Source organism: Diabrotica undecimpunctata, chromosome 6 (genome assembly GCF_040954645.1).
Source record: "Diabrotica undecimpunctata isolate CICGRU chromosome 6, icDiaUnde3, whole genome shotgun sequence".
NCBI classification, from domain to species: domain Eukaryota; kingdom Metazoa; phylum Arthropoda; class Insecta; order Coleoptera; family Chrysomelidae; genus Diabrotica; species Diabrotica undecimpunctata.
The window spans coordinates 130,128,236-130,140,192 of NC_092808.1; the positions used below are offsets into that span (position 1 = coordinate 130,128,236).

The window sequence follows — 11,957 nt, forward strand, 5'->3', positions numbered from 1 at the left end:
TTGATATTAAGGACTTTTTGCTTTACAATGGAATTACTAATGAGTTATTCTTAGTTTTTTTAATCAGTATATCGAGAGCGGATGATCCGAACCCAATTCTGAAAGTGTTCTCAATAAGTCTAAACCCGAAACTACCCAAATCATACCTTAACGCAATAAAATTTTACTGTGCAGGTTTATCAAAGAAAACTATACAAAAATTGAAAAAGAAATCTTTATAAAATTAATAAACCTAATAAGTGAAACACAAATTTACTTTCGGACCACCAACACAACACCGCCACCGTTCCGATGCTTCCGAATCCCTCACGTTCTGACTGCGGCGGATGAACAAATACCGGTATTGTATTTTTTGAAATATCCATCTCTACGCGGTGGCATTAGTACGCAGTCGTCCGCCTCGGATTTAACCTTGCTTTCCCCTTCAGTTGTGTATCAGTGAACGTTCCGACAAAACCGTACATTATAATCGCATTTCATTATAACGATATTTTCAGTATTTGCTTGAAATCGTTGAACTTTCGAAAAACTATAGTGAACCGAATAGATTTTTAAATATCTTTAATAATTAAATCATGAATGACGAAAAGCTCATTGAACTTGTACGGCACTGTCCGGCACTTTATGATGTATGCCATATTAAATATATGGATTATACGGCTAAACAAAATATATGGGACAAAATTTCAAAAGATATGAAAGTAGATGGTAAGTAATTATAATTATTATCTGTAAGTAAGTAGATCTGTCAACTTTATTTTAGTTAAAATCGATAAAACTCATTATCTTACTTTTGTTTATCATCATCATCATGCAACCTCTTCGGTCCACTGCTGGACATAGGTCTCTCCCATTTTTCGCCACTCTTCACGGTTCTGCGCGTCTTGTTGTCATTTCTTGGATATTCGTTTAATGTCGTCCATCCAGCGTGTTGGTGGTTGTCCTCTGCTGCGTTTGTCTTCTCTGTCAATTAGTTTTCTGGTCCATCTTGAGTCTTTTAGTCTCGCTATGTGACCTGCCCAATTCCATTTCAGCTTCGCTATACGTTCGACGACATCAGTGATATCTGTTCTTTTTCTTAGGTCTTGGTTTCTTATTTTGTCTTTTTTTGTCACGCCGAGAATTTTTAGTGCTGTTGTTTTTGTGAGAGTGAGAGTTTCTGCTCCGTATGTTATAATAGGAAGAACGCATTGGTCAAATGTCTTCCGTTTCATAGCCATCGGGATGTTACCAAAGAATATAGAAGCGTCTATATTCTTTGATGTTACTCTTAAAGATGTCTCTTAGTGAATCATACACCGCCCAAGCAAGTGTTATTCGTCGTTGAAATTCACAGGTCTGATTATCCTTGCTTATTCTGATTTCATGACCGAGATATGTGTACTTTTCTGTCAATTCTACCACTTGATTTTGGATGGTTAGGTGTTCGCTGGGTCGCTGGGAACCAAATTTGTCATAAATTGGGTCTTACTGATGTTCATTTTTAGACCTATTGTTGAAGATACTTTTTCTAATTATTTTAGCATTTTTTGTGCTTCACGCAAATCTTCGGTAATAAGTATTATATCGTCGGCAAAACGCAGATGATTGAGCATTTCCCCGTCTATTTTTATTCCTCTATTTTCCCACTTTAGCAATTTAAAGGCGTATTCGAGGACCGTTATAAATAATTTAGAGTGTCGCCCTGTCTCACACCTCGCTTTATATGAATTTCTCTAGTGGTATCATGTAGTTTTACACGCATTGTGGCGTTTTAGTACAATGTTTGTACTAACTTTTGTATATGAGGATTATTTAATAACTACTTATCCTAACAAAGAGGACAAGCGAATTCGGAAAATCGTCTTTACTATAGCATAGATTCATTTATCCTTAAATAGGTTAAATAATACAGTACAAAGTATCTGCCAATTGGTCTGTTCTTGTCCGATCTTAAGGTCTTCCTGGTGGTCTCATGTATGTTAATGTTTCCATTCCCGTCTTCTCTTTCTACTCCACCCTACAGTATCCTGTTATCATCATCATCATTATCAACAACCTGTACGCGTCCACTACTGGACATAGGTCTCTCTCAGCTATTCCCATCTGATTGTCGTGTGCGACTGTTGTATCAGTTACTGCTAACATTGTTCAGATTCTCAGACCATCTGCTTGGTAGTGAGTAGTACTTCTTGTCTTCGCCTCCACTGGATACGTTTTGTTTAACGGTTATCTGATAGTCTGCCGACGTGTCCTGCCCAATTCCGTTTTAGCGACACGATTTTTTCGATAAAGTCTGTTGTGTTTGTTCTACGATGTATTTGTTCGTTTGGGATTCGATTTCTTAGAGGGACACCCAAAATCTGGCGTTCCATAGCCCTCTGAGTCACGTGAAGCTTGTTTACTACCTTTTTTGTGAGTGTTAATGTTTCCGCTCTATAAGTGAATACAGGTAACATACATTGGTCAAAGATTTTCGTTTGGAGGTAGGTATCATTTAAATACATAGTTTTATTTACCAAACGCTGCCCAGGCTAGTCTTATACGACGTGGGAGCTCACATACCTCTCAATATGCCTTCCCTCTCTCTGCAATGGCGCTACAGCCCAAATCGAGCCTTGGCCTCGAATACGTATCAGTGCGAGTTGTTTTGTAAGCGATACTAATTATTAATTTAATTAGTAATTGTAATATTTGTAATTAATTGAGTTTTTGAGTTAAATAAAGTTAATTAAACCACATTGTGCTTCACTTAGTGTTTGAATCCACAGAAAAATATTTTAGTTAAATTAATAATCTTACACTTTCTGTGGCCATCCACTCACAATCCTTTACGATGCTCTGATAAGCTTGTATGAAATTTATAAACAATTATTGCACATTTTTATTCTATTTCCAACTCTTTCCAGTAGTTGTCTAGTAGTAAAAATCTGAGCTAGTGTGGAGCTTCCCACTCGAAATCCGCACTGGTACTCTGAGGTTCTGTTCCGCAAATTCTCTCTCTCTTTCTATCTCTCTTATTATATTGATAGTACCTTGTATGTTACTTTTAACATTACTTCCGTAATTCTTGCACACTTCTCTGTCACCTTCTTTATGAACTATACCTTCGTTCCACTCCTTCAGCAGTTTTCCGATTCCCATATTTCTCCCACCAAGGATTGTATTATCTTATGAAACTGTTCTTTGTATTCTATGAGTTCTGCAGTTGTGATGTATCCCAGATGTATTTTTCTTTTCAATGGATTGCTTTTTAAGTCTCAATTAGTGATAGCGATTCTACCTGTTCTTCTGGTGTGTGGTATGTCCTACTTGCGATGTTAGCTGCACCCCTTGTATTCAATTTGTTGTGAAAATATAAGTCAACAATGAGATCATTATTCTCTTTTTTTAATATATTGGTCCGTGGCATCTACTCTTTCTGTATGTTCCGTTTCTTCTTGTAAAATATCCGACTATTACTCAATGTTTCATCTGGTTCTTAAGAGTTTCCTTGTCTTCGCTCTGTGTATGTAAAATTGTTGCCTGTTTTTATCGCTCGGGAATTGTAACATCTTTAATCTAATTTTGTTCTTAGTATCTTGCGCTAATTGGCATTCCTAGCCGTACCAGTGTTTTTTTAGATATTTTTTTGGATACCAATTTTCCGCAACCTTTATTATCGACAACTTATTCTCGTTTCAGCACTCTTCGAACCCTATTTTTTCTGTGGCATATTTTTCCTTATTTTGTTGTTATTTATGTCTGGTATTTCTGTTTTATTTCTAACCAATATATCTATTCAACTCTTCAGTTCCGTTTGTTCTCTTGTCCTTCCGTCCTTTCTTATCCTATCGCATAATTTCACTTTAACCGGGAAGGATGCTTTAATGAATTTCCTCCCATTTGTCTTCTTATATCTAGGATATTCCTTGAATATCTTTCCGTTTGCTACTACATGGTCTATATGATTTGTTGTTTTACCATCATTCGACACCTATGTTTTCTTATGTGACCTTTGGGGAACATTGTCGACATTGCTATAGAATTTTTCATATAAAAATGATTGCACGTCATTCAAGATTTACGACGTCAGAACCCCACAGCGTTGCCAAAACATCAGAATAGTTAGTAAGTGAGGAATTTTTAAAATGTCAACTATTTGTCAAACAGTAATATTAACAGTAAATACACTTAGTTTTAAGACTACTGCAACACACTAAAATACATAAGAAAACATTTTAATACAAAATTATATATTCTAAATTTTAAACTTACCTCTTTTAGAGCATTAATATTAAAAACGTCCCTCCATTATTTCTTGTTCAAAATAATCTATATTATATGAAAGCTTATCAACTTTCTACAAACTATTTAGTTGTTTTGGCACAGCACAATCACAATACACAACAATAATTAGTTTTTAAAGCTATTAATCTAAATTTAATATGTATTTACAAATACAATGTATTAATGTATAATATACTATGATCAGATTATGTAAGCAATAAAAACATAAACAAAATTATTACTCTAAAAAAGCGGCAACACTTTATACAATTTTGCCACACGCTGAACTGTCATTAAAATTTAAAGTATTCCCGTATTATTTGCGTACAATTGTGATATCTATTTAATTAAAATTATTATTTTGTGAAATATTAGACTTAAAGAGTTATTTCATAAAATTTATATTATTATTTATATCAAATGTTTTTGGTTATTTAATCAATATAATTCTAAAATTCCCAATATAATGATAATTACATTTTTCTGATTATTATACCATGTTGACGCCTATGAAAGATCGAGCAGTTCCGTATGGGTTTCGTATTATTAGCTCTGTTAGGAAAATTTGAACTCTATGGTTGACGTTCTGGAAATTTTAAATTTAAGTGACGTCATTTTATATAAATTGTGACATGCAACGTTTTTACTTTGAAAATTGGTATATAAGTTTATTAGCCGCTACTAGGTTTATTAATCGTTGTCGCTTATCATTTGCTGGTTTGTGCAAGCTAAATTACCTATATGTAATTTTAGGGTATTTTCTCTATAAATTTTTGCGCTTATTGTTACGTCAGCCCCCATGCTACGACCCTGAGCGAACAATTCGGCGTTCGGTCGAAATTCACCGCCGAAGTCGAGAGAATTCCTGGGTTCTAGAAACGTTTCGAATAATTAGGCGACTACATTGTATAACGGAAATTATAATTTAAGGAATGAGTCTAAAATATAAATTTGTACGATTAAATAAATAAATGTCATAAATTAATCGTATTTTAGTGTTAGTTTAAGAAGACTTTAAACAAAATAAACATTACATTGGAGTCAGAAATGACGTATTTAAATAAATTCTTTGAAAAATGGCGAGACTTAGTGATTTAAAAGTGACAGATTTACGACAAGAATTGGAAGATATAGGATTGAATTCTGTCGAGAAAAAGGCTGAATTAGTAAAACGGCTGAAGAACGTTTTTTTTTTCTAATTAGTCCTAGAATTCACCTTAAATTTTGTCTTTTTTATCCTCTGTTGGTAAATGCACTGATATTATACCCTGGCCGCTTAAAACATGGAATCCAAGGTCGCATGATCACTCAATGCAAGCATCGACAGGCGCTCGAAACTAGACCTTATGGGAAACTGTTTACACCGTCATTATTTGTGTCATGATACTATAACTTAAATGTTTTATGTATCATGATTTGTGTTTCACTTTCGCTGGCTGGTGAATTTTGTGAAAATGTTTCAAATTAATGTAAATCAATAACCTTTAAAAAACGGTATAAATATATTATAGCAACATTGTTAATTCGTTTTTGTTGAGCGGTGTAAACGTAGGAAAAGTGGTAACATAGGAAGAGGAATATTTAAGAGTGCGTGCCATTCACATGATCATTCCATCTTTTCAGCGGCTCAACTATAGTGTACTGTTTTAGTTTGTACGCTTTTATCTTGAGACTACATATGCAATGCTTTACGGATATAAATTTTATTATTTTATTTAAACAGTGAGTGTTCACTGCGCAACTTAAACTCCTGTTGTTCATTATTCTCATGTTCATTCATTATAAAAAATTATGTAGCCATCCATCATCAATGTCCCCTCATCTGGTCATCTAATTTCTTGTAGAGCTGTTACGTCTACCTGGTACTTTTTCCATATCCGTTGCTTATATCGTTTCCTGATATCCATTGTTTTCGGAGGGCTGTCGTTTTGCTTCATATCTTTTTTTATGTGTTAGGTAATAAACTTAACACCAAATCCCCTACTCATAGGACCATAGCTCCCTTCTCCTATATATCTGAGAGCATTGACCCCATCTTTCACGGTTGGTTTTACCCAATCTTCGGTGAGCCTGCTGAGGTTATAGGTGTGCACCTACTTAGTGCTGAAGATAGAAATTGAGCTAGGTGATGCTAGTTAGATAAGGCATTATCTATTGTGCTTCACTATCCCTTTTCACACCCTTTCAAATGCCATGTAAAGCTAAAGGCATTAAAAAGGTTTCCAACTTCTGTTAAATGTTCAGAAAACTGGCTGGACATTGCTCACTCAGATATCATATCTGTAAAATGTGCAAAGTGGACAGAGTAATATACAACATTCTGCAACCACTTTGAAATTCGTAATCTATATACAAATTACAAAACATACTTGTTTGATAAAACTATATGTTTGTTACTAATTTACTCTATGTATTCTTCTTCTTCTTAAAGTGCCTATCCGTTCCGGATGTTGGCGATCATCACGGCTATCTTTACTTTATTTATTGCAGCGCGGAACAGTTCAGTGGTAGTCGTGTTATACCACTTTCGTAAATTTTGAAGCCAGGAAATGCGTCTTCTTCCCGGTCCTCTCTTACCATTTAGTTTCCCTTGGAGAATCAGCTGGAGAAGGCCGTAACGTTCTTGATTTCTCATTACATGTCCTAGATGTTCCAACTTTTTAGTTTTGACGGTCATGAGAATTTCACATTCTTTCCCCATTCTACGCAGGACCTCCACATTAGTAACTCTGTCAACCCAGGATATACGTAAGATGCGCCTATAACACCACATTTCGAAAGCTTCGAGCCGATTCATAGATGCAACAGTCAGTGTCAATGCTTCCATTCCGTAGAGCAGAACTGTGAATATGTAGCAGTTCAATAGACGGCATTTTGTTTTTAATGATATGTCTCGACTGTTGAAAATGGTTCTCATTCTAACGAATGCTGCTTTTGCTTTTATTATTCGCTGTTTAATTTCTGTTGAGTGGTCCCATTGGCTATTTAAATTGGTGCCTAGATATGTATATTGCTCGACTCTTTCGATATTCTGTTGGTTGATTGTAAGTTGAGCGTTTAGTATTGGTTTTTTACTAATTGTCATAAATTTGGTTTTCTTTATGTTAAGAGCTAGTCCGTATCTGTTGCTGACTTCTGTTATGCGATTTGTTAATATCTGTAAGTCATTCAGATTATCGGCAAAAACTATAGTGTCATCTGTATATCTAATGTTATTCAACCATTCACCGTTTATTAGTATTCCTTTCGCACAACCGTCTAAAGCTTCCTTAAATACCCATTCAGAATAAATGTTGAACAACAATGGAGACAAAATACAGCCCTGTCGTACTCCACGTTCTATTGCAATTTTATCAGTTAACTGGTCTTCTATTTTGATTTTGGCCGTTTGATTGTTGTAAATGTTTCTGATAATTCTAAGATCTTTGTTGTCAATTCCAATTTCTTGCATTAGAGTCATTAATTTGTCATGTTTTACTCTGTCAAATGCCTTCTGGTAATCTATAAAGCATACGTATATGTCACAATTCACATCCCTGCATCTCTGAAATAGCACCTGTACAGCAAAAAGGGCCTCCCGTGTTCCCAGAGCATCACGAAATCCGAATTTTGTTCTTGTTAGCTCTTCCTCACATTTTGTATATATTCTTTTGTGAATGAGCTTTAGAAATGTTTTAAGTAAATGGCTCATAAGGCTTATAATTCTATAGTCTTCGCACTTTCTCGCATTGGGTTTTTTTGGAAGATTTATAAAAGTTGACACTAACCACTCTTGGGGAACCACGCCCGTATCATATATACTGTTAAATATATTTGTCAACCATTTTATGCCATCATAGTCCATAAGTTTTAAGAATTCTGAGTGAAAATTATCAGGGCCTACTGCTTTACCATCTTTGGTACTTTTGATGGCATATTTTACTTCTTCGACTGTAAATGGTGGTCCAGATTCGCAATTGGTGTTTGTTGTAATACCAGTGTTACTTCGTATATCTTCAAAAGTTTTTTCTACGTATTTAATCCAAATATCTCTTTTATGCTCTATTTCCAGTACTATGTTTCCCTGATTATCTGTCAGGAATCCAGTGTTCTTGTGTTTATATAAGCCTGCCTCTTCTTTAATCTTTTTATGGAGGTTAAATGAATCATGTTTTTGTTGTAATGACTCTATCTCTGTACACTTCGAGCTAAACCAATTTTCTTTTGCTATTTTAATAGCCCTTTTTATTTCGTTATTTATTTTGTTGTAGTAATTCTTATTATCTTTAGCGTTTCTTCTGTCTTCCTTCATACATAGAATCTCCTCCGTCATCCATTCCTTTTTATTTGTTCTTTCAGGTTTTAAGTATTTCTCTGTTATTTCTTGACTTACTTTGTGCAAATTTTCTAGTTCTACATCTGTGTTATCTGTTTCTGTACGGGCCCATGGTTTTTCTGTACGAGCCCACGTTTTTTCTTTTAGGCTTTTTTGTACCTTTTCCTTTACTGTTTTATTTTTCAGTTGGTTAATATCGTACTTCATGTACTATGTATTCATGTACTATGTATTCTACTCTATCCTTTTCGGAATTACGTAAAATAACAACCATACATTTGAATTTTTTTACCTATTTTATTTTCCTTTTCACATATATCCAAATTACATCGTAAGATATTGTTTTATTGATATTATGTTTCTTTTTGTTCTAGCTTCAACATGTAAAAAGAGATGGAACCATATAAGAGACACGTACCACAAATCGTTGAAAAGAAATCGTACAAAAGGTGAAGATCAACAAAAACATAAATTATATAAATACTCGAAAGGATTGGAATTCTTAAAGAAACATTTGACAGAAAAAAATCCGAAGAAGACAATTCAAACTGAAATACGTGAACAGATAGACGAACAAAATGAGAATGAAACCATAAATTGTGAAACCAATAGTGAAAGGGACTCTAACCTTTCCCATGATTCCCAAGAAGCAAATAATTTGCCAAATTTATTTAATTCCACAAATAAACAGATGTTTGAACATATAGAAATACGAGTAGATGACGAAGTACCAGGAGTTGAAGAGATACAAAAACATAACTTATCACAAAACAAAGACTTTCAGTTTGCAGCAACAGAAAAGCACTCCGTGGATGTGTTTTTAGCTTATATCAGTAACACTTTAAAAAGCTTGGATCCTTATCGTTTAAACTTAGCAAAATCTGAAATATTTGCTACGGCTCAAAAATATGAAATGCAGATGATTTTAAATCAGTTTCCAGAACAGTCGACTACTCAACTCAATAGTCCAGAGCACAGAAGAAACTCCAACCCTCATTCATCATTTAAACCTTTTATTATAACTCCAGTGATATTGCCAGAATCCATAGAATCACACGATAGCAAGAATTCATAATATATTATAACCAACAAAGTTCTGTACTATAATATGTGTTCATGACTGAAGCAACTATTATTATTAAACAATAACAACATTGCAACTTCGTTAATAAATTAGTAAAAATAAAGTAAAATTTTTATACAGTGGGTGGCCAAATTATTAGGGACACTGCATATATTTTTGTATTTTCTACTTAAAATTATTTTTTTGACCAAAAAAATTGGTGTTCATATATTGTATTTTACTTGGTAATTCTTCTGGTATAACTATTAAAATTTTTGATAAGCGGCAACACTGGCAGACTGCTTATCTATAAAATAATAATTATTGTTGCATCTCAGTTGGTCATCGGCTGTCACCGCAGTGAGGTTTAAAAATATTTGCAAATCGTTTTAAATTGTTTTTGGTCGGTTTTCGTGTCAGATATATTTAACAGGTAAGTAATATTTGTTATTTAGTAATTTTTGTTACATTTAATGACACGAGTTTATTTAAAAAGATTGTTTAAGTTCAAAATTATTTTTTTAGCATGGGCAAAATTGCAGACTTGTCTCCAGGGAAAATTAGAGAAATAAAAACATTATTACTGCACTCGAGGCTTTCCCAGAGAGTTATAGCAACTACTGCAGGTGTTTCAAAGTCTGTAGTTAATCGAATAAAAATAAAAATGAATTCAAACGAGGCATTGGAACCGGGCCGTGTTGGAAAATGTGGCAGGAAAAGGATTACTACTCCTCGTACTGATCGTAAAATTAGGGATATTTGTCTCCAAAATCGTAAAAAGAGTGACACATCTGACTACGATGATTAATGATGAAGGAATTAATGTTTCCAGAAGGACAGTACGACGACGACTGGCCGAAGAGAATCTGCTAGGTCGCCGGCCTATGAAAAAACCACGGCTCACCGAAGCCATGAAGAGAAGAGAAGACTGGAGTCGAGTAACTATGACTTTTTTTAACGAATGAAGTTTGTGAACAGCGAATATTATCATTTTTACAGGTATGCTTCTCCGACGAATCAACATTTCAGATTTTGGTGGATAAAAGTGCGTTTGTCCGACGACGTCCTGGGGAGCAGTTCCATCCAGATTGCATTGTGGAGAGAGTTAAACATCCGGTGAGTGTCATGGTGTGGTCTGTAATCTTGGCAAAGGGTATGGGACGCTTATACATCATGGAAGGGACAATGAGACAGGTCCAGTATAAGCGAGTACTTGAAACTCGGCTACTGCCCCAGCTCAAAGAATGGTTCCCTGGTGAAAAAAATTACATTTTTATGCACGATTCTGCACCGTGCCACAAAGCCAAGAGTGTAACTTCATATCTGATCAAAGAAAATATTGCAGTTCTGCCCTGGCCGGGAAACTCACCTGACATGAACCCTATAGAGAGCATGTGGGAGTTAACCAAACGGGAGATCGCCAAAGATGTTATCACCACGAAGCGGCAGTTGATTGAAGCTCTTATTAGAGAATGGCATCATAACCCTAACTTAAAACACAACGCAGGAGTTTGTATTCAGAGCATGCCCCGACGCGTAGAAGCTGTAATTGCAGCAAAGGGTGGCATCACTAAATATTAAAATTAGTCATATTATGTTAAAAAAAAAATTTTGCGAAAAAAATAAATGGTTTTACTAACAAAACTTAATGTTTTTGTGACCCTAATTTCTCTTATACAAAAAATAAATGCAAGCCTTAAAGCCAACAAATTGCAAAAAAAATCAGTAAAACTAAAAATTAAGAAATCTTTTACTGTCCCTAATAATTTGGCCACCCACTGTATATTGAATATATTTTTGTTTCCCTTAACAGTTCTAGTATCCTAAACGTCCTATCACGAAATACTGTTTCATCCGACTAGCTAAAATATTTGAATAACAACAAAGACTTATAATATAGCGCACTATATAGTGGCACAGAAAAAAGCTTGGATTGAAAAAAATATATGACTCGCAGGTAGAAAAAGTAAACTGAGGACAAAAACAAAAATGAGGTTTATAAATAGTATCATACTACCAATACTAATCCACCTTCAATCGGATGGGGGCCTTATTCTAGAGTCACAACCTCTCTCTTGATACAAAAGTAAGAATGCTCCGATGCTACCTCTTCTCTGTCCTCTTTTATGGTGTTGAATCGTGGACCTTGAACGAAGATATGTGCAGAAAACTGGAAGCATTTGGCATGTGGCTATATCGGAGGATGCTTAAGATCCCGTGGACTGACCGAGTCACAAATGAGGAGGTCCTCAGAAGAATAAATAAGAACCGAGAGGTACTGACCACCTCTCGAAAGTTCCAGTTCTTTGGACATATTATGCGAAATGAATC

At 34.8% G+C, this 11,957-nt stretch overlaps 1 protein-coding gene across 1 annotated transcript; it reads left to right on the forward strand.

The window, feature by feature from the left end:
* Positions 1–405: 405 nt before the first annotated feature.
* Positions 406–9,730, forward strand: LOC140442828 (uncharacterized). Its single transcript, XM_072533797.1, has 2 exons — positions 406–708; positions 8,938–9,730. Exons 1-2 carry the CDS (start codon positions 576–578, stop codon positions 9,636–9,638), a joined length of 834 nt encoding a protein of 277 aa, XP_072389898.1. The 5' UTR covers positions 406–575; the 3' UTR covers positions 9,639–9,730.
* Positions 9,731–11,957: the final 2,227 nt, after the last annotated feature.

Coding starts and splice junctions, on each gene's coding strand:
- LOC140442828 (XM_072533797.1), top strand. CDS start 576: ATGAATGACGAAAAGCTCATTGAACTTGTACGGCACTGTCCGGCACTT. Junction 709..8,937: donor AAAAGATATGAAAGTAGATG/GTAAGTAATTAT, acceptor TTTTTGTTCTAG/CTTCAACATGTAAAAAGAGA.